The sequence below is a fragment of the Pseudorasbora parva genome, chromosome 4 (genome assembly GCF_024679245.1).
Source record: "Pseudorasbora parva isolate DD20220531a chromosome 4, ASM2467924v1, whole genome shotgun sequence".
Taxonomy (NCBI): domain Eukaryota; kingdom Metazoa; phylum Chordata; class Actinopteri; order Cypriniformes; family Gobionidae; genus Pseudorasbora; species Pseudorasbora parva.
The window spans coordinates 45,693,570-45,718,331 of NC_090175.1; the positions used below are offsets into that span (position 1 = coordinate 45,693,570).

The following is a 24,762-nucleotide window of genomic DNA, read 5'->3' on the forward strand; positions in this document are numbered from 1 at the left end:
ACGTTACAATTGTCTACACAAACCACGCGTAAACACACAAACACACGTGCACAACTGCACTTCCCACATGTACACCTTCAAAGACAAAAATACGACGATATAATTCAAGTATAAATATGTAAATAACACAAGCCGCTAAGCATATTATATAGTTAGTGTATAACTTGTAACTTACCACATACAGACGTCCTGCTCTAGTCGTTTTTGCTGCTGCTCCTGTTCAACTGCAGCCTCTGGGTCTGATTCCGGATCATAGATGTATGGCTGTATCTGATTAAAAGCCATATTTTTTTTTTGAATAAAGTTTTTTTACCGCTGTTAGGGATGACGCTCGACTCAACACACAGCGCGCTGCTGCACACGTCATTATTTAGCTCCGCTCACACGACACGCCCCCACCCGCTCGGCTTTTTTCGGAAAGACTCGGAACAGCGCATCTTTCTTATATAATTATTAAAAAAATAAAGACTTTTCGGAGATATGCAGGATGCAATGCTACTCTATAGGTACTCAAGATTGACATGACACTGACTGAAACTGAGTGTTTCACCCCCCCTTTAAGCAACAGCCACTGATGGAACGGCAACAGCGACCGGAAATAAACTTTTAACTGCCGTAGCCAAAGAACGCAAAAATCACTAAGCAACAATAAAGAGACGGCGTAATGGTTCATTTAACATAATTTGACCAAAATATAAAGAAACATGTAATTTAAAAAGCAAGGAAATGGTTGCTTTTGGCATTAAATTATAAACAGATACAATTAAAATGCCACATAACTATATTTACTTATCTAATCTGTCACGTATTAATGACTACGGCAAATCAGCTGTTCTCCCGTAGTAGACGGTTACAGTAGAACGTCACGAAGTAGCAGTTAAAGTCGCGCATGCGCAATAGAACGCCAGAACGCCGTTGCCGTTCCATCAGTGGCTGTTGCTTAAAGTCCCTATGTTTGGAATTAACGTTACTTCGATGAAAATTGAAAATGCTGTTACAAAATGGAGTTACTTTTGATGAAATCAATTACTGAAACTGAGTTATAATAATATCACCACCACAAACGAGAATCACATGAAATCCAAACACCAGTGGAATGAGCGATCACTGCTCAGGTAAGCTCATCTGTTACATCTACCCCGAGTGAGAGTGAGATAACTTATGATAGCAAAATGATCTCGAGACAAATGCTTCCTTTAAAGTTCTTTGAGGGTTTATGAACAGAAAACACAAAGTTCTTCACTCAAACTTCACTTAACCGTTATCTTTGTCTCCGCAACGCCTGTCAGTGGCGCATTTTCTCACCCGAGAATAATATCATAATCCAATATTATAGTTTCTCTCTACATGAAAATGTGAAACAATACAAAGTAAACACATCAGCCATATCAAACACACACACACACAGGTCGGTAGGCTATAGCCTATTGACGTGTGTGTGTGTGTGTGTGTGTGTGTGTGTGTGTGTGTGTGTGTGTGTTTGTACGTCACGCTAACTGACGCGCTCTGCGCTCGTGCTTCTTGAGCTTATAATGCTTTTGTTCTTTAGGCATTTTTTTACACACTGTTTAATGTTTTAAAAACCTTAAGATATAACGTAAGCGTGTTGTGTACATTGCCTAATCATAAGCTTGTTCAGAAATGGTGACGACATGTTTAGAGAAAAAAAGAAAGAAACATTTCTCATTTTCTCAAAATACCTAATTTAAATAAACGAATATTCGAATATTCGATTTTTATGAGCCCAAATATTCGAATACAATATTTTGGGAAAATGCCCATCCCTAGTTAAAACCCCAAAGGGAAACCTGTGAATGCTAATGCCATGTGACGTAACACTCTTCACAAGATAAGTGAGCTCTTGGCCTAGCCTGACTTATGTTGGAATGGTCTCAGGTTGAGCTGGAAACAGTTGTGCCCACCTCGTAACCCTAGATAAGTTGTTCTCTGGGCAGGAGAAAGAACACTTTTCTTGGTGTTGAGTCTCAACCCTAGAGAAACTAGATGAGCTAACAAACTGTCTTTGTGTCGAAGCTCCATTTTCTCACGATTGTGCTAATATAAGCAATCGCCTATGTAATTCAAAATGTGAATGCCCCGGCATCCTAATTAAGCCAGTACTGCATCCATGCATTTTGTATATGTGCAGTTACAAGGCTAGCCGAATAGAAGACCCTGAAATTGGTAAGCTTTTGCCCCCAAGGGTGAACCGAACTTCTCGTTGTGGCAGTATTTATATGTGAACACATGCATCCTTCAGATCTATTGTGCCGAATCAACTGCACTGTTGAATTTACAACACGTCTTTAGGGTTAACATCTTGAACTTGAGTGCTTTAACTGTATGGTTTAAGCCTTGAATCTAAAATTGGACAGTCTCCCCCACCCTTCTTGGGAATCAGGAAGTAACTACTGTAATAGCCCAACTAACTCTCCAGAAGAGGAAATTGTTGAGTATAGTTTGTATCTCTTGTGACCGTACGAGTGCCAACTTCGGCTTCACGGAAGTGGAGACCACACCGTTAAAACATGGAGGACAACAAATACATTTGTTTACTAATTTTACTGTGCTTAACACCCATACAGAAATGCCTGGCAAAATGTTCCACGCTGCCAAACTGAGAGTGATGACAATTTTAACACTTCCTGTTGAGGGGATGTTAGATGTTCTATGTGGGCGAACAAATTTTTGACAGACCATCAGGACTTCTTTTTTATTGATGATAGTCCTGAGGTCCACCCTGGGAGGTTGCTGAGGGCGACGAGCCAGTCCCCAGTTTTTACGAGGGAGAGCGCGACTTTCCATACTCTGCTTTTACACCTCCCTAAATCTTGTAGGACAGGAGAGAGATGTTGTGGCTGAGAACCCCTCCCCTTGAGTGCATCGGGGAAGAAACTGAGTGAGCACTTCCTTGTGTTTCTTCCACTTCTCTAAATCTGACCACTGAGTTATGTGAGTCATCAAATAAACCAATCAAATCCTTCAGGAGTCTGCAAGACAGCCATAGGCCCTGTTCCAAATGGCACACTTCATGTGCACTTTCAGTCTTGTGCTATTGCTTGCATGTTAAGTCCCCAAGACCAGAGAGTGTCCCGTTCGTCATTTAAGCTTAAAGTAGGGTGCTTTGCGGCTGCTATATATGCTATATATTTATATATACCCACGGGAGCCGAAGTCTGTTTTCTACATGGCTTTGTGGGGAGGTATAGGTCTCTTTAATGAAGATGCAAACCCAGGTGAGAGATTGCTCGCGAGCATCTAGTCCACCTGGGGCATATCTACATATAATACCCATGTGGCGATTTCGCACCCACGAAAGTCAAAAATGTCGGAGGCACAAAAATACGTGAAGTAAATGGTTTTCTCCATGATTTTGCAACCAGACAGAAACCTAACCTCAAGTTCACTGCGTTCTGGGATCGCTTGTTCATGGTGCCAGTCAAACTGTACCCTGGCCACCGCCCTAACATCTGTCTCTTCCCTGACATCTTTGAAATAGACGAATGCAGTAATTAATGCTATACATTGGCTGGATAAAATATAATGAAATAGCCTAGGGCAACACACACACACACACACACACACACACACACACACACACACACACACACACACACACACACACACACACACACACACACACACACACACACACACACACATGTTGGTCTATGTGGTTTACAGGGACTCTCCATAGGCGTAATGGTTTTTATACTGTACAAACCGTATTTTCTATCCCCTTACACTGCCCCTGCCCCTAAACCTACCCATCACAGGAAACATTCTGCATTTTACTTTCTCAAAAAAACATAATTTAGTATGTTTTTAAGGCCATTTGAATTATGAGGACATTTGATATGTCCTCATAAACCACATTTATAGTGTAATACCAGTGTAATACCCATGTAGTTATACAAATTTGTGTCCTCATAAACCACATAAACAGGCTCACAAACACACACACACACACACACACACACACACACACACACACACACACACACACACACACACACACACACACACACACACACACACACACACACACACAGAGAGAGAAATGTTTAATTAAATACATATATATAATTTTTATTTGTACGAATGTCTTTTTTCAGATCAGACCCTCGTCCTAACCCAAACCCCCCGTTAGCCTATATATTAGCTTTTAAAAAGGGAGTCTAACTGATTAAATGTAATGCATTTTTTGAGTCCACAGTAAGCTGATTGAATATTTTGTGAAATAATGGCCTGTACAACAGCGCGCCCATGCGTTGAAAATATAGAAGTGCACAAGAGATTAAAATGCACGTGGGCTTGCAAAATGCCAGCTGTGATCGTGCGTCATAACAGTTCTGCGCTCTGGCAGCATATCTGGGCTTTGATGTTAAGGTTTCTTGTGTTTCAATATTGCATAGGCTTGTTATTTAGGTCTGTTTCACAGTAACAGTCAGTCCGTTTACTATAGCCTACTATAATATTTTGGTTACATTTTATTTTAAGGTGTCATTGTTACCATGTAATTAGTAATGTTAATTATATGCTTACTGTAGGGTTAGAGTATGTTTGAGGGTCAGTAGCATGTAATTATGCATAATTTACTGTTATTACAAATATATTATATTTGACCTATGGCTTGCATTTGCATTATGTCTCTATGATTATCAACTTTAGCAACAAAAGAAAAGAATATCTTGAGAAATATCTTGACTTGAAATGCACATAATTTGCACATAAATGCACAGGAATTGCGAAATGTCACGTTATAGGCTATATGCTTATATAGGTTATACTAGATCAATTATTCATTTGACCTTATTGCTATTATTGCCGTGACGAATTAAGTATGATGAATATGAAAACTCCAAGTGGATGATGTTTGAGAGGGCGGAGCATGGCTTTGAAAGGGAGGGGAGAAGGGGGCGAGGTGCTGTATGTAAACGCGTCCAAGAGAGAGATGGCAACGTCAACGCGTATAATGATGAGCCCATGGAACCGTCGGATGTGAACGCGCTTCTTCCTCCCCTTGGTGATCAACCCATAGGTTTACATATCTAAACATCTGACATTGATCGGTGCAGCTCACTTCAAGAGACGAGTAACCGAAGCAGAAGCTAGAAAATAATCATTCAAGTGCTCTCCTTTTGGTGTTCAGGAGGGACGAGAGGAGACTGACTGCGCTTCCCCGCATCATCCTCTTCCTCGCGCTGCCGATTCCCCATCACAATGGCTCTGACCATCTGCACCAGATTCACGGATGAATATCAGCTTTTTGAGGAGCTCGGAAAGTGAGTGCTGGATTTTCTACTGCAGAATCATTGCATTCCTGTGCGTTTAATATGCTAAATGAAATTGATGCTGTTGCGGCGCGTCTTCTATTTGACAGCTCCGTTATAATTGCAGCGAACGCTTAGGCTATAATAACCTTGCCGTGAGCGCTTGATTATAGATAGACTCTGTCTTGAAGCCTTGCAAGCTGTCAACCCAGACGGCATTCTTTGACAGTCGCGGGTGCGTTTGGAACGTGCCTGTGATGCCCAAAATTGCAGTGTATGTAGCCACCGCTTTAGGTTTTGGGACACGGCCATTGTGATTATCACGTCAGATATCCAAACAGCTGGTATAATATATGTTTTAGTGGGCTCGGGCTTTTTCCCCTCCGGAGACAGGAATACTCATGGCAATGCGACAACAGTGCAGCAGACACATTCCCGCGCCGTTAATTATCGCGTTGGGGATTCCTTGCGTTGCGTTTGACTGGGGAGGGGGAGGGTGCGCAGCAGGGCAGAGGCCACATCGGTGGTCCCGATGTGTAGGGCTTTCAGGAGATACCTTAGGACTATATTTCAGCTTGTGAAATATTATTCCGACTCGCTGATGCGTTCAGATCTAATGATCCGGATAGAGTCCGTTTTTAAGCCCATTGTGACCTTAAATTGGAATCTCTTGAATAACAGTCCGTTCAAAATATGATGTTGTCGAAACGTCTCTGCATGCGCCATCTGCGCGGTGGCATCATATAAATATTGGACACCAGAGCTGGTCTCCCCGTTGTTACATAGAGCTCCCTATTTGTACCATATTTGATGTCATAAAATACACATGATCTGAATTATGTATGTACAGTAAAAACTGAACTGCACCAAAAGAAGTAGAAACAAAGGTTTGGGGGGTGTGTATGTAGCCTATGTATGTATGTATGTATGTATGTATGTATGTATGTATGTATGTATGTATGCATGTATGCATGTGTGTGTGTGTGTGTGTGTGTGTGTGTGTGTGTGTGTGTGTGTGTGTATATATATATATATATATATATATATATATATATATATATATATATATATATATATATATGCTATATTAGATATTTGTTGCATACAAATAAGTTGGCCCACGTTTAAACAACTTTTCTAAAAAAACTTAAAAAAAACTTTTCACCAACCATAAAAGACTACAAGCAAAGTCCCTTTCTGTCGGCTATATAAAGTGTTTGATCACAGTGCGCTAAATAGACGTTCGCAAAGTCGCTGAGGAGGTTACTATAGCAACAGTACGCTGCTCGAGCACATTCCATTATACCCTCACATCGACTAAAACAAAAATAGCCTACTGTCATTATCACTTTATTATTATGCAGTTGCACATCTCAAATATATCACAGCACCTGTGTTTTGATTAAAATGTTTTTTAGGATAAAGTGTAGCCTTCTCACTGATAAGAGGTTTTACATGGTTTAATTAATTAAAATCAGCTTCTCCAACATCACACTTAAATAATCCAGTAAACATTTTTTACTGTAAATAATACAAAATGCAACCAAAAGATTCAGTGTTAAAAAAAAGATGAAATTTACATTTGAAAAATATTACAAGCAGATGGGATGGTTTTAAAAAGGGAATTTACTTTTCCCATATAACTAATGTTTTATTTGTTGTTAAATTGTTATATTATAATTAATATATTTTTACATTACAATATATATTTTTTTAAATTCTAAAATGAATTAATATTTTATTGTAATATTAATATATAAAATTCATATTTTATGTTACAATATTATTTATGTATTTTTTATTCTAAAAGGAATTTCTACAGTAAATACTGCATAGCAAAATGACATGCACTGGCTTTTAAAATATATTTTAAACTATGGTAAGGTGGCTTAATTATTCTGTTAAATCTTTTTTTTTTTTTTTTTTCTTCAAAAATTATTACAGTTTTCTAACAGTGAGATTTGGGGAAAAAAAGCATAATTCTCTCATTTTGTTTGAGAGAAGAACAAATGCACCAGAGGGGACATTTAAGGTGACGTGTAATTAACCCCCTCATTTCCAATGAGCGCATGGACAGATTTGGTGTGTGCATGTGGCCAGCAAATATGCTAAGCAATTTCAAGACACCCACACACGCTCATCAAACACACACGGACAAACAGCCATGGAAAATCATAGTTGTGTAACCTTGGAAGCGCTCAGGCTGTGCCTCCATCATGGCACAGATTCTGCTCTCCATGCCATATGCTCTATCTGTCCGGCATCAGGGCCTCGTGCCCATTTTTTTTTCTTCACTGTCTTCTCTTTTTTTCCCGCTTCTTCAGGGGCGCGTTCTCTGTCGTGAGGCGATGCGTGAAGATATCATCCGGCCAAGAGTATGCGGCCAAAATCATCAACACAAAGAAGCTGTCAGCCAGGGGTAGGTGATTTTTATTTGGTGTGCTCCTGTCAGGTGCGAGGCAGGATTTGAGTTAATGGAGCGTCTAGTGTAGCCGAACATGGCAACATTCTGATGTAAGAGCAGAGCATCCGGCTGACGGAAATATGCATCTGGGTCTCATCTGGAGCTCTGTGCGTGTGTTCTGACGTAATGGCTTGTGTCTTAGCTGTGAAGAAGTTGAAGGGATTATTAAATGTTTGAGAATCACATTCATTCGTATCGATCTGAATACTGAGTCTGGATGTAGTAAGTTGAGTGTTTTCTGTTATTGTGTGTATAAGCACAGTAACAGGTCATATGTGAGCATATACTGTATGTATGTGTATGTTTGTGCTTTCAAAGGCTTTGGCTGGTCTTATCCCCTGTTGGAAAGTGTGGGCATAGAGCGACCCAGTTCTTTCAGATCCGTCAGTGTAATTGTTGCTGTTGGCCTGTTCGCCTGCAGGCTCTTCTGCTATAGGGCAAAAGCACCAATCAGCCTCCTTCCCACCCTCAGAACAACCAATCATCTAGCTTCTCCCACAGCATCTCTCCTCCTAAGAGCCAATCATATGACTCACGTTGCTTTTTTCTATGAAACAATTCCATCTTTTTGCTTTAAAGTTTGTTTTTCTGAGATGTAGGGTTTGGAAGGGGAAATGAGAATATTTTCTGAATCATTAGGATTGAATTGCAATATAGATAGACTGGAGCATTTTTTTGAGATTCAGTGAGATTGAAATGGACACCTAGATTCCAGGATCAGTATCACAGCACTGGTGCATGCTGGGATATCGTTTCCAAAAATACAGCATTGGGTGGTGTGGCAGTTTATGTTGTATTCATATCTCTCTCTGAGCACTGCAGTGCTCCGCTGCACAGGATGCTGGTCCGTGTCAGAGATGGTCTTAGCCTCTTTCTGCGATAAGCCCAGGAATTGTGATTCTATAAGCAGCACCCACATATATATATATATATAAAAGATTATGACCTCCAGTTCTAGATTAACACAGGGTAAAGGGTGACATTTAGGGAGGTGAGGTGATTACTGGCAAGTCAAAATCTTGTTTTCATTAATAAATCTTTAATGCAATCTCAAGAAATCTCAAGAAATCTTTGTATATATCATTACATTCCACTGCACTGTAATTTTAAAGACCCCTGTAGTTAAAATCAAGTTCTTTATTTGTCTGTGGTGTTTTTATTATGCTTTAAGTGCAAACACCATGGCAACACCTTTGCTGAGTATTTTCTCCTTAAAACTGCAGTGAACCAAAGACACCGTTTGAAATCATAGTTCTCTACATCACACAAATATTTTGTAACCAATCCTGCCAATATGTAGGTGGGTTTTAGCATATACGGGAGAAGCCCCATTATCCCAGTATATTTTTCTGCTGATATAAAAAAATCAGGTAGATTTAGCAATATACACCGATCTGCGTAACATTATGACCACTTTCCTATTCTTGTGTTGGTCCCCCTTTTGCTGCCAAAACAGCCCTGACCTGTTGAGGGATGGACTCCACTAGAACCCTGAAAGTGTGCTGTGGTATCAGGCATCAAGATGTTAGCAGCAGATCCTTTAAGTCCTGTAGGTTATGAGGTGGGGCCTCCATGGATTGGATTTGTTTGTTCAGCACATCCCACATGCTCAATTAGATTTAGATCGGGGGAATCTGAGGATCTGGGGACACATCAACCCAGCCATCCAAGTGATGTAAAAGAAAACGTGATTCATCAGACCAGGCAACCTATTTCCATTGCTCCGTGGTCCAGTCATGATGCTCACGTGCCCACTGTTGGCACTTTCGGCGGTGGACAGAGATCAGCATGGGCACCCTGACTGGTCTTCAGCTATGCAGACCCATATGCAACAAACTGCAATGCACTGTGTATTCTGACACCTTTCTATCAGAACCAGAGTTTACTTCTTGAGAAATTTGAGCTAAAGTAGCTTGTCTGTTTGATCGGAACATGGGCTAGCCTTCGCTCCTCACGTGCATCAATGAGCCTTGACCGCCCATGACCCTGTCGCCGGTTCACCACTGTTCCTTCCTTGGACCACTTTTGATAGATTCTGACCACTGCAGACCGGCGGTAACACCCCACAAGAGCTGCAGTTTTGAAGATGCTCTGACTCTGTTGTCTGGCCATCAAAATTTGGCCCTTGTCAAACTCACTCAAATCCTTATGCTTGCCCATTTTTCCTGCTTCTAACACATCAACAAAATGTTCACTTGCTGCCTAATACATCCCACCCATTATCAGATTCCGTAATGAAGAGATTATCCGTGTTACTCACTTCACCTGAACGTTGTGTAGTGGGTGAATGAACCTAGTGTTTCTCAGGATACATTTTTTTGAAGGCAGACAGAAATAGCAAATGGGAACATGGTTTGTGTAACATTAGCAAGACATTATTATCTGTTTGATAATGTAGTCAAGCAAAAGGCTAATCACATTAATGTATACGAGTCTGTACACTGTAAAACGTTATTTAAAAAATAAGTTACCTGCTTGCCTTCATTTTGAGTTCATTGAAATAAAACAATTAAGTTAATACAATTAGCATTTTTGAGAATCAACAACCTTTATTCAAATATTTTTAAAAGTTTTTGTAAGCATATTGGGTAATTGTGTGTTTTATTTGTGATGACGCATTGAAACGCATTGTGCTATTTTCATGATTTATAAAAAAAATCGTGTTGTTTGGATACAATACTATTTTGAGTTTCTATATATCAAACCAATTTCCTTCATTGTATCAACTAACATTTTTAATTTCAATAAACTCAAAATTTTAAGGCAACAGTTAACTTTCTTTTTTAAGTTAAACCAACTATTTTCTTTATGTATAATTCACTCTTCCACTGCCTCTTCTGAGTCAGTTTCTGGTTCAAACATATATAGCTGAATTAAACCAGTATTTAATTATGAATTAAACCATCCATTGTGTAGCATTTACTACAGTAAAGTTGTCCGAGTCGATCAGGTATTCGAACTGCATATTCATAGATCCACATATACTACATGATGGGTATAGAGCAAGGGAGGGGAACGTTGATCCAGAAGGGCCACTCTCTTGCAGAGTTTAGCTCCAACCCTAATCAAACACACCTGAAGCTAATCAAGGTCTTCAGGATTACTGTCCCTGCGTCCCAATTCGCATACTATCCATCCTAAATAGTATTCGAAAATAGAATTAGTATGTCCCAAATCGTAGTATGTTGAAAAGAGTATTCCAAACATTCCCGGATGGTTTACTATTTCCGGTCCGAATTCGAAGTATGGATCGATGGGCACTCTAACGGCTGATATTGCCCACAACCCATTGCGAGATTGACGAGGATTCGATTAGTACTACAAACGCGGATAAAAAGCGTTTAAAAAACTACAAACATGACAGATGTGCGAGTCTGACGGTTAAGTAGAGAAGTTTAGATAAAGGGGTTTTAGTGACCAACTATCAATATTTAACCTGACAAAAATATATTTATTCAGTGTTGTCCACATTATATTTCACCTTATATTTCAGCAGCATTGTGAACTTTTGTAATGACACATTTGGCCATTAACTTTTAAATGCATCATTATATTTAAAATGCAAACACATGAGGAGAGTCTCTGCATTAAATACAGACACATGGCAGATCAACGAGCGGCTACATTTCTCTGATACGGTAGGAGATTAAACTGAATGTGGAGGATTTGAACTGAGACGAATCTGACGATGATTGACAGGGCAGATAAATGGTGACGGGATGCACGTAACTAAGCGACAGAGTCCGTTAAAGATGGCGAAGTAGTATGTCCCGAAGCTTGCATACTTTTCTGCTACACACTCAAAAGTATATACCTTTTCTTCACAAAAAGAGTACATACTTTTAGGACGCAGTATAAGTAGGCGAATTGGGACGCAGCATAAAGTTACATACATTTGAGTGTTTTATTCAGGGTTGGAGCTAAACTCTGCAAGAGAGTGGCCCTTCTGGATCACCGTTCCCCACCCTGGTAGAGCATTACATCCAGGTTATTTTAATGCGTAATTCTTTTACATTACATTTTTTACAGGATTTATAAAATTACTGACTACAGTGGGAATTTAAGACAAGACATCCCAGGTGAATGTTATCAATAAATAGATATCACCATACTTCCCCAGTTGATTGAATACATTAAAAATTGTGAGCATTTTGTATTGATGTGTTATGTTTAAATATGTATATATATCAAATGAGGTACTATCTCGTTAAAAATGCACAAATTTGCATACGTTTTCAAAACTGAAATCTGATCACTGGATAAGGCCAGGATAAAAAAATCATGTTTTAATGGGCCTGCCACACTGAAGACTTGGAAGTAAATGCCCATGGCTAGGATTGGATAAGAGTTTCATATCTCACATGCGAGAGTGAACAACGCACATCAATAGATGTTATTTCACTATTCAAGATAGCCCGTTGGCAGGACGGGCTTAAGTTTTGGTAGCTCTTCTGAAAAACGCTTTACAAGTCCTGGTCCATACATGTCTTAGTCTGATCACACAATGACAACAACACAAATAAAGGATTCTTCAGCCTGTGACAGCATGCTAAGGTGTGTTCAGTTAGACACGTACACATAATCAATGCAATCTGTAACAATGCAACACTATCACATATAAAAACATGTTTTAATTAAGTAAGTGTGTTACACCATTCCTGTCAGATCCAATATAGAAGGCACATGTTTGTGTTTTAATCTCAATATATCTGCAAATCCAGTATCGACCTGTATCTTGATTACAAATGATTCTACAGTGAAATGAAGCAAACAAACGTGCAATGTCTTATGCATTTGAGCTGGCATGTTTATTGCTCGGTCCGTTTAGCTCCACAAGTCGGTGGGCGGGGTTTCACCACACTTTGACGTCACAGGTTGGCATATTCTGAGATCGAGCGTTTGCTTGGCCTGGTGTCAATAAAATCTTTTCTTTTACTAACGAGGAAGTTTTCAGCTCTTATATCACAATGCACTTTTATATATCACAGGCTCAAGGGACAGTTGATTTCTCAATTCATCACCCCTTTAAAGATTTATTAACGTTACTGCTATCAAGCAGGGTGGGAACAAGGCCACTGGAACGATTGCACGATTGCTGATTGACACATTGCTAGAGAGCAGTGGAGCTTTTATTATACGGTAGACAATGCTTGTGCCTCGTCAAGTCATACGTATGTGAAGTAACGCAGTGATATATTATTATATAAGATACATTTAAGTGTGTTGAATGTTGTGTTATAATGTTACTCTCACTCAGCAGCTACTATCATGTTGCACAAGGTAGTAAGCTAGATTGATGTCAATCATGGTCATGCAATGGCATGGTCAAACATGGTACTAAATCAAGAAAACAAGATAAAGAATATAAAGAAATTTTTAAAATAAGACTAACGGTGTTGAGCTATAAACCTAACAATGATCAGTTTTCTGTCATTGCATGTATCCAAACCATTGCTCACCTGTCTAATAAAACACATATTAAAGCATCTTTGTTGTTTCAATGGTTTCTACCGGAAATCGAGGGTATCGCGTGTATGATGTCGTTGATAGACAAAGCCCGGAAATGGTCCAAAACGACTTATTTCTGTGGATTTAAAAATTCTTGGAAACAATTGGGATAATGTAAGAACACAAGTCAACAAAATACTGCCCTGCAGCCCTAGTGAAATGCTGTTGTACCCCTTAAGGTACAATTAAAAAAAAAAAAAAAAAGAGTGTACTGCAATTTTATTTTATTTTACTTCCATTGGCGGATTTCTATTAATTCTATTCAGCATAATCAATTCTATAATCATAAATAACATTTTGCGTATATAATTTAACCATGCACCATAAAGTGATTATACATGACTTATAGGAAGAAAAACTTACTGGCTGTTTGTTTTCCATTCCATTTCCTATTTGTGTTCTTTTCACAAATTCTATCTCCATTTAACCTGGTGTGTGTGTGAGAGAGAGAGAGAGAGAGAGAGAGAGAGAGAGAGAGAGAGAGAGAGAGAGAGGGAGAGTGTGTGTATGTGTGTGCTCACTCTATAGCCGCCTATGAGGTGCTGTCTGAGAAACCAATGAGTTTATTTTTAGCTTTGCAGCACCATAACCTCTCATGTGATTGTAGTCTCTCTCTCGCACACCATGAGTGAATGACTCAACATAGGTCAAGGAGATTCAGAGGTAGTGAACATTCTGTCTTGAACAGCAGCTTTGATAAGGGCTCAATGTGAATTCTTCATTCACACTATTTCTGAATTATTGTCTATATGCATGCAAAAATGTCTAACTTAGCATGTGAAACATTCATTATGAATTGGAACAGACTCTGCTAAATAAGCGTAGAATGAAATAAAACATGTCTACAATGTAAAACATATTTGCTCTAAAAATGTTTGCTACAAAGTAAGTTATACAGATAATATAATACATTTGATTATTTGTATAGAAATGTTATAATCAGTTCTAATTTGTCTCACCAACAATCAAAACCAAATACACAACGATACAAACCATTGAAAAAAACTATAACTTATATCCTTCACAGTCTTGTTTTTATTCATGTCACATAAAATACATTGTCTATCATCACTAAGGTTCATAATATATCAAAGTAATGATTATAAAACGAGGTACAGCTGAGCTCAGTGCTGTAATGCTCAGGAGTAATAAATGGGGACAGATGAGGTCAAAGTGTGCTGTTTTATTTAAAAAATTAAAATTCTCAGTTATCTTCACCACAAGATGCCAAGCCATCAGACTAGCAAGCAGATTCTTTCTTTTAACATTCATCTGGTGTAAGAAACACTTTCAGCAGCACCATCAACATGGACAATGACCATCTGGTTGTTTTGTCAGACACCAGCCTGCTGCATTTCTGCTTTCTCGTTCTCTCCTTCCACTTCAACTCTCTCCAACACTACCCTTCTTCTAGTTGTTCTTTTCTGCATTCCGTTGCCTCTGCATGGCATTTGTCTTACGTAATACACAATCTGTACTCAGCTTGTCTGTTGACCTCTCTTTTGCCTTTTTTCTTATTCCAGTTCTCTCGATTACAGTCTTTATCCTCCTCTGTGTTTTTCTATTTTTACACAACAAATATTTCTCAGTATTAATCAGAATCTTTGTACACACACACACACACACACACACCACACACACACACACACACACACACACACACACACACACACACACACACACACACACACACACACACACACACACACACACACACACACACACACACACACACACACACACACACGCACACGCGCATGTCTGGTTCACTATCTTTGTGGGGACTCTCCATAGACATAATGGTTTTTATACCGTACAAACAGTATTTTCTATCCCCCGACACTGCCCCTGCCCCTAAACCTACCCATCACAGGAAACATTCTGCATTTTTACTTTCTCAAAAAAAATCCTGTATGATTTATAAGCCTTTTGAAAAGTGGGGACCGCTGGCTGGTTCCCACAATGTAGGTTATCTCAGGTTTTACTATCCTTATGGGAACATTTGGTCCTCACAATGTAATATAAACAAGGGCGCACACACACACACACACACACACACACACACACACACACACACACACACACACACACACACACACACACACACACACACACACACACACACTATACAATACAATAACTAAGACAAATTTACCTGCGAAGCAAAATCCATATGATTTTAAATCAATTATATTTTCAAAGATTGTGTATTTTGAACAAAAACTCTCCTTTAGTGGAGGATTTTACCTTTAGGGGTATAGTAAGTTGTCATTGGGGCAGTACCTATAACATATGATCTTTGTACCTTATTTACCCCCAAAATGTTTATACGCTTTGCTATAAGGTATAATATTTAGAGGTAAAAAAAGTACAAATGAGCTGTTTAAACTGGGCACTTCAAAGCGAATGTTCCTTTACGCTTACATTTACGCCTCTATTGAATTGTCGGCAGACTCAAGCGCGATGCTGAACACCAGTGGGTGTGGCCTATGGTGCGTGATTTAAAACTATTTGTCGATGTCTTGTTTTGGAGGTGGGCACATGCAAATGAATTTGCCTGTGTAATGTCACAAATCCCACAATATCCAAACAAGCTGTTTTTTGGACCTCTAAATTTGGCCCCTTTTGGATTAAATAAATGCTTTGTTTATAATGAGGAGGACGTTTTAAGAATTAAAACTTGCAGGATGTTTTAATTGTACAAATACCTCTTATATGTTAAAAGATCAAGGCACTTTTTTATTTCTCAAGTCATGGCCCTTTAAAGTGTATTTCCAAATGTACTGACTAGCTTATGGTAAAATAAAATTTACTTTTCATTAAATTTTCATTTCAACTTGAATGTCATGTATTTAAATGGATTTTTAATTTCATGTTTATAATGGTGAAGTTGCAATTTAGTGCATAAAAAATAATAACACACTATAGTTACAATTATAATCAAGTCCCTAGTGAAAAATAATACTACAATGTATTTCAAATAAAACTATTACATACATACTACAAACACATATTTACAGTATTTAAATACCCTGCAATTGTACTTTTAGTATACCTAATTGTTTTACGTAAGGTCTGCTAAATTGGAACAACTAATTTTGTACTTTATGTACTTTATTTATCCAATGTGGAGGTAGATATAGCCTACTTAAGTATTTTGTGCTAAAGTGAAACTAATACATGTGTACTTTAGGTACACTTTAAATATATTGCATTCAAGACTAAAATTATACAGTGATCATACTATCCCCACTAACAGTTATGCTTTAAAAAAATGTTTTTTAATTTTTTATTTTAAGCTTTATATATATATATATATATATATATATATATATATATATATATATATATATATATATATATATATATATATATATATATATATATATATGTATATATATGTATATACATATGTATATATATATATATATATATATATATATATATATATATATATATATATATATATATATATGTATATATATATATATATATATATATGTATATATATATATATATATATATATATATATATATATATATATATATATATATGTATATATATATATATGTGCAAGAAGTACTCCAAATAAAGTGTAATTATAATATTTATATCAGTAAGTCTCGAGACATCAGTAAATATGTTAATGTTTTTTAGTATTCTATAAACATTTTCATAAATGTTTTTTTCTCTAGGGTAAAAAAATATGTGCTTAAGTATGTTAATCAGCACAACAAAATAAGTGTAGTTCTTAAAACCCATAACAAAATATTATTTCAAACTGTACTTAAAGGGCACTTAATTTTTGTTCTACCTAATGTTTAAGGCTAACATAAGAATATAGTATAATATTCATAAAACCCTGCTTCTGCCTAGATTCGATTCTGCAGTGAGAATCCAATGGACATGCCATAAGACAGGAGCTGTCATATTGGTAAATGGAGTGACCAGGCTGATGATGTAGGTCACATGACACTCCCCACATGGCACATATAGGACTTTATAAATATGCATGTGTGTAGTGCAAATACAATAGAGCATACTTTATTAATATCATGAAGTAAGTTCTTGCAGTGGCTACTAGGCAGTATACAAATTGCATCTTAAACCTAAGGAAGCAGATTTGTTGCCCGTATCATACCTGCAAAGACAGCATTTTTCAGTTTCCAAATGTAACCTCTTTCTCTGTTCAGGCTGTGTGCAAAACTAGTAGGTCAGTGCTCCGACTGTGTAGTGTAGCATAGAAAGAAACTCAATGCCTACTTTCATAAACTAGGCCACAGAATTCTGAGGAGAGATAGCTAGGGCACTTTTAATTAGAGACACATTCTCTCAGTTCCCCCTCGCTCTTTTTTGCTCTCTGACCAGTAGTTCAGATTCTCTCATGTCTGAGGACTTTACCTCATTGGAGAGTCTGTGGTCTCACTGGAGCTAAAAGGTCATTTGCCTGAGAGACATGGAAGAGCTAGACATCATCACAGTTTGCAGAATATTCTGTGTAATGTTTCATGCGGTACCACATTTACATCGAGAAATTAATGTTCTGTTTTAAGCTCTTGTCTCTGAAGTTGTACGTCCTTAGTGTGTCCTTGATTGTGCATATATGTGTGCAGAATCTTTTGTAATATTCTTCATATTCTGACAGGTCAACAATTTGGATAGAAGTCGTCTTACCAAAAGTGATAGATTGATACACTGGCCAGGCCAATAAATCAGCTATTTTGAGGTTATTGGCCTCGCTTGACCAATTAACAAAAGCATCATCTCTCCCCGATTTCTCCTTAACGTCTCTGCTAGTGTCCTCATCAATGAGTAATGGTAGATTTCATTGCGCGTGCATTTATTGACATGACAACCATGATAGCCCTAAACTAGTGATGAGCGGATCGTCTCATAACCCGCGGTCTATTTAAAGGGGTCATATAATGCAATTTTTGGACAAGTTAATATGATTATTTAGTGTCTAAATTAAAACTTTGTAATATACTGAACACTGCTCACATGCAGTTGTTCTGCTTGAAATGTCTTCATCCCAGGTACAGTGGCATATGTTTCAGCATGTCATATAAATATAATTTCATGGGTTTTATTTTTTTCAAAAGCCAAATATAAAGCCAGCGTCATTATAGTCGCCTATAGTCTATTGGATACCGTTTTACAGAATCTATGATACTTTAATTCAATGTTTGAGTGGTAGGTAATAATAACCATAGCAAGCTAACAGCCAAGTCAGCATCGGTTGGGCACGTCTCCTTCAGCTCACGCCAGTAAGCAAACGCTGGCCCGATCACTTTTTCGTTTAATCTTATTGCTTTCCTACAACAAAACATTTGCTTTCTTATTTTTCTGTATTGCTTCGGACATGACTATAACATCCGACAAACAAACAATATTTGGGCTCGCACGTCTGAATGTAAGGAAGTGTGTGTGTTGGTGGAAGTGACGTATATGCCGTAAAGCAGTCGAATTTTGTAGTTCTTTTTGTTCTCGGGTCACTACCCGAAACCCGAAGTTTAAAAGTATGATTAAAAACGATACAGACCAAGTCAGGCTATGGCAGACGTGTCATTCAACCTATTGAAAGTTGATGTATCATCACAAGAGTCTTGAAAATATATAATGAAGGTTGAAAAGTTATCTAGTGCTGATAACAATAATGTATAAACCTCTTATAAACCATGATCTCTTAAAGGGTTAGTTTACCCAAAAATGAAAATTATTTAATTAATTACTCACCCTCATGTTGTTGGACACCCGTTCATCTTTCAACACCTTTGTTCATCTTCACAAATGAAGTATAAGCACAAATGAAGATATTTTTGTTGAAAGCTGATAGCTGAGAAAGGCTTCAGAAAGGCCTCCATTGGCATTCAGTATATTTCCACTGACCCACTCACAAGACCCATAAAAGGCACTAAAGACATCGATCATGACGTACAATCATTTTACCAAACAAGGAGAATAGTTTTTGTGCGCAAAAAAAATCTAAATAATGACTTTATCCGTCAAGTTATTGTCTTCCGTGTAGGTCTCTGACGTGAACTCACCTGGAACTCAAGCGAAAGCAGCACTCCTCCTCTTCCGGGTCATGTATTTGAACGGCAGAGCAGCGTCATATTCTCGCGCATGCGTCGAGTTCACGTCAATAACTTGGTGGATAAAGTCGTTATTTAGATTTTTGTGCTCAGTTTTACAGTTTCAAGCAACTTATAGCCTACCCATTTGACTATTTTGCAACAAACTTCAAATATATTGCATGCTATGCTTTTAATAAATATCTATGGAACAAGAGTTTTATATTTTATCTGTTTTTTTATTCAATTATGACATTTTCAATGCTTTGTGGACTATATGGTTAAATGATTAATAGAAAATACTGTATTAAAAATAATGTACTGTCTTGTACTTTTCCCTTTTTTGCTTAAAAACAAAATATGTAATGTTGTAATTCATCAGAGTGGTTTTGTTCATGGCCTAGAACTCTTTATTGAGGATTTTCTCGAAATCCCTATGGAGAAAACAAATAGGGAATAATACCTGACATATTAAAATTGCTGAAAAGTATGCGCTGTTGTGCTATTGCAAACATTATTTTTAAACATTGTAGCCCGTATCAAATATTTGCTTTATATATTAATCAGTATTGGCATTGGCCATTGATAAAACCCATATCATCTACCCAGTGATCACTATTACCAATCTCACCCATGTAATGGATAATGAGTATTGGGTGCCTTAGTGTGTAAAAATTGGCAAGTGATGATGAAATATGTATGTGAATAATCATGATCAAGTTGACCTCCCATGAGCTAAGCAGTGATTTACAATTGCATTTGAATGGTCAGTTGCGTCCCCCAATACAATTTGCAAAGTCAATGCATGGTTCTGGTCTGAATGCAGGCAGCTGGATACAGATCAAATGATTTTTAAACTTGTTATTTATTTATTTATTTATTTATTTATTTATTTATTTATTTATTTATCAAGCATGATTGCTCTAGCAAAGTCAAAGGACTAGGTTTGGTCATTCATTTCAGAGGTTTATTGCTTCTCCTCTCTTTGTGATGATCTCAAATCTCTCATTAATCTCCTGGAAAGGCAGCACAAAACATGAAGGAAATCTCTCTCTCTCTCTCTCTCTCTCTCTCTCTCTCTCTCTCTCTCTCTCTCTCTCTCTCTCTCTCTCTCTCTCTCTCTCTCTCTCTCTCTCTCTCTCTCTCTCTCTCTCTCTCACACACACATACACACACACACACACTGCTGCAGTGCGGAAGGCTTCAGATAGAAAATAAAAAAGAGAACAGCAGAGAAAAGAGGGGAGGAGGCAGGACTTGTCAAATGTAGGCCTTACACTGCTACTGACCGGACTGCATTTTACACATACATTACTGTACTGTATATATAGTGCACAAACTACTGACAAGCCTGATTCATACCTGTAAAATAGTCCAGTTTAGTCCAAACAGTCCTGTATTTTATAAACAGGCCAGGTACAAATGCCAGGATCCACAATTTCCAGGATTGATAAGTTGAACCTAAGTGTTTGTCGTTATGATCAGTGCGTGCCAGTGGCTAAATGGTCCATAATTGTGGTCTGCTGCATTAATTGTGTCATTGCTGTTTTCCAATAATAAGGGTGACCACTGACCACACCCTGGACGGTGCCATATTTTAGCTCTATTTTTAGTGTCCTGACCTATTATGAAATAAATTATGTTATAATGTGCAGAACGTTGTGAAAACCTCAATGTGGTACCATAAATGCTATTAGGGTGTGTACCACAGGTGTGTTAACATGAAAACGATGTACTAAAAACTGACGACAACACTGTCAAAACAGCGGAAATTACTAAAAAGGCTGTATTATGCATTCCTGGCCAGAAGTTTTTTCAAGAAACACCCTGCGATCACACAACATGCATGAGCATATAATACGCATGTGCTTGATGTCACCTTTTTCACAGTATCATGTTTTTATTTTTTCAGTTAAAAATGTTATCTTGTAAACATACCCTCAGACAGCACCTGATCCTGAATTCAGTTCTCTGCGTCTAGGTCAAATAGTTATGGTGGTTGGCATCCAGCTTACTGGTACATTACCGCCACCTTCTGCTCCGGAGTGTGTGCAGAAGGTCAGCTTTCATTGGCCAGGGACTACCCAGGGGCCTTGACATGTAAAGCAACCAATCATAGTTTGTTTTGTTTCATGTTATGTTTAGGGGCATAAAATGTAACATTGATGTCCCTATAGTAACAGTCCAGTTTGCAAAACTCTTGGACACTTTTTTAAAGCCGCAAACTTAGCATCCACCATATTGACAAAAGTTTTGGGATGCCTGCTGTTACATGTACATGAACTTCAATGGCATTCTATTCTTAATCTGTAGGGTTTAATATGGAGTTGACCCAATTCCCCTATTTTTTACCATTCTTCTAGAAGCACATTTGTGAGGCCAGGCAGTGATTTTGGATGAGAAGGCCTGGCTAGCAGTCTCCACTCTAATTCATCCCAAAGGTGTTCCATCGGGTTGAGGTCAGGACTCTGTGCAGGCCAGTCAAGTTCCTCCACACCAAACTCGCTCACCCATGTCTTTATAGACCTGGTGCACAGTCATGTTGAAAAAGGAAGGGGCCATCCCCAAACTGTTCCCACAGAGTTGGGAGCATTAAATTATCCAAAAAGTCTTTGTATGCTGAAGCATTAAGTATCACACTATGAGGCCAAGCCCAACCCCTGAAAAACAACCCCACATCTCAATCCTCCCCCCACTAAACTTTACACTTGACGCAATGCAGTCAGGCAAGTACCGATCTCCCGGCAACGCTAAACTCCCATCGAATTGCCAGTAAAAGAAGTGTGATTGGTCACTCCAGAGAGTCCAGTGGTGGCGTGCTTTAGACCACTGCATCCGACTGTTTGCTTTGCTCTTGGTGATGTAAGGCTTGTATGCAACTGCGCCGCCCTGGAAACCCACTCCATGAAGATCTCTACGCACTGTTCTTGAGCTAATCTGAAGGCCACACAAAGTTTGGAGGTCTGTAGCTATTGACTCTACAGAAAGTTGGCGCCTTCTGCACATATGCGCTTACCCCGCTCTGTGATGTAGAGACAGTTGTAAAGACGACAACATTCTTCTTTCACAAAGGGGTTAGTTTCTTGGCGTCTTTGTTTCCAGGTGGACCATTAAAGAATGTGACACAAATATCTCCTGGAAATCCTGTAGAATTCAACCAATCAGATGACATCTTCAAAAATCCTGAAGTGTTTCCAGTTCATTTTACCACATGCATCAAACTTTCAGCCAGCGGTCCATGGGCATGACGTCTAAAGCTGAGAAATACAGACGCCGTTTAAAAAATGTCCACCATGTGGACTATCTCATGTAAACAGTAATTTATTGCTTTAGTGAACATAAATAGTTTTGTCCATTCCATCCTGTATTCCACCATGAGAAATCTCTTAATTCTACCAATAATGAAAGCCTTATTTATGATAGTGATTGTTCTTGGTCCAGATTTATAGCACTGATATTGTTCAGATGTATGAATAAGCCATCTGTTACAGTGAAGATCTGAGCACGTCTTGGGAGTGCTAATGCGCATAATTCTTGTGCTGAAACAGTTTTGTTTAAATATGTGATGTGACAGTTATGTAACCAACTGTGTCATAAGATGGTGCTATAATTATAGATTGTTAAGAACTATTTATTTACTTGTCTCAGTTGTCTGAGGTGATAGGAGATGGTGTTAAAGTTTGGTGTAAAACTTTAAGAGTTCTGCTGTAATTGCTTGGGTTCTATGGGATCCAGAGGGTTCCGATATTTGCATGCAGGGCTGGTTCCACTGCAGAGAGGAAGAGAGGCCTTTGCGTTCTGATTGGTGGAGGAGTTGCTAGACAACAGATGTCTGGCCGGTTGGTAGGTGGACTACCTGTGGAGCTGGGGGGTGGGGGAAGTTGATTAGTGATAGAAAGAGAGAGTTGCGTGGGGCTGAAGGAAAGATTCAGAGATGAGCCTTGCAAAATTAAGAATACAACCTTGTAAAATTGAGAATAAACTGCCAAACCTCAGATGACACCTGATCAACTGAAATATACTCATATTTTTAATCTGTAAAAATGGAAAGTTGAGTGATTTGAACTAATGTGCATGCAATTTTATCCCCCTCACCCCCTTCACAACTTAATTTATTCCCTCCATTTGAACGAAAAAGAGAGAAGGAATTGAATGTGGCCAAAGGCTGTGCAGACATGAGCTATTCATTTATGATCTCATTTCAAATTCAAATGAATCACATTTTCATATGATTCACCACTCTTCATTTCACTATGAATCAGCTGTGGCTATGGATACGTACAAAACTAGAATGCATTTCATGCCATTTCTTCAGTATTTATACTGTGCACAAAACACAAAAAATAACCTAATGACATTTACCAAGATGTGCAATATTTTACAGTATTTCAACCTTCCATTTGAGTGTAACAATTCTTCTTAACTTATTATTTGATCAGACTGACAAACTCAAAGACATTAGTACACAAAAATGAATAAAATCCTTTCTGAGAGAACTTGGCACCACTTGCTGAATTTAACATAAATTAGGTCAAGTGACAATGTTGAAGCGTTTATCATTTTTATAATTAGGAGGCTATATATACTGCACACTTTGCAGTAAGGAGCATTTCTGAAACAAAATGTTTCTTAATTTGTCTTTTCCGTTGTGTGTTAATGGCTTGTTAATTTATTGAGACTGATGCCAGATGCTTAAAGGGTTATTTCCCCCAAAAATGGAAATTCTATCATTAATTACTCGCCCTCATGTCATTCCAAACCTGTGAGAGTTTATGTTCATCTTCATCAACACAAATGAAGATTTTTTTTTTGATGAAATCTGAGCTTTAGGTCCCTCTGATAACAATTACACAATTATTATTTTGCTGCTTCAAAAGCTCATAAAGGGATCGTAAAACTAATCCATATGAGGGTGCTTTTACACTACCACTTTTGGTGCGCACCTGGGTTTGATATATAGACCGAAAAAAATATGGACGACTTGACATCGTCCGTTTCCGCTTGCCAGAGTTGAAGCTTTCAGACGGCCTGCATGACGCTGACGTCTTGGGGCCGATTCTGCGCAGTAGCGATTTCGGGACCGGAGTTGCGCAGTAGAGCAGGAAGTAGAGCAGGAAGTACAGCTGCGATATCAAAAGCCCGCCCACACTCTCACAGATGCAGAACAATTAATTATGTTGGTGTGAAATAAACAGTTACGCAAATGTAGAAATTAAAGCTAAAGCACCAATCTGCTCCCAAAAATCCTGAAAAAAGTCAGTTAGTGCCTCAGTGACAACTTCACTCAGAGAAGACCTCGGATCTCAGCTGTCAATCATGACGTCACCCCCCCCCCCCCCCCCGTTTATATAGCATCAAATATCTAACTAAAACTAAACTAATTTTAAAAACGAACACTTGAAATGAAATCATTGTGATAATAACTGCCTTCAATGACATAAA

The 24,762-nt window shown here is 38.3% G+C and overlaps 1 protein-coding gene across 9 annotated transcripts in view; it reads left to right on the forward strand.

Annotated features, from left to right (window-relative positions):
• The first annotated feature begins 4,926 nt into the window (after window positions 1-4,926).
• The window catches only part of camk2d2 (calcium/calmodulin-dependent protein kinase (CaM kinase) II delta 2), a 48,588-nt gene continuing 28,752 nt past the window's right edge, over window positions 4,927-24,762 (forward strand). For 3 of the 9 annotated variants that reach the window (XM_067441970.1, XM_067441967.1, XM_067441974.1), the window contains exons 1-2: window positions 4,930-5,285; window positions 7,598-7,692. In XM_067441970.1, coding sequence (XP_067298071.1) covers window positions 5,224-5,285; window positions 7,598-7,692 — 157 coding nt within the window. In that variant the 5' untranslated portion in view covers window positions 4,930-5,223. Of the gene's footprint in view, window positions 5,286-7,597; window positions 7,693-24,762 lie in introns of all 9 variants that reach the window. The other 6 variants (XM_067441968.1, XM_067441971.1, XM_067441972.1 and 3 more) reach the window with 4 other exon arrangements.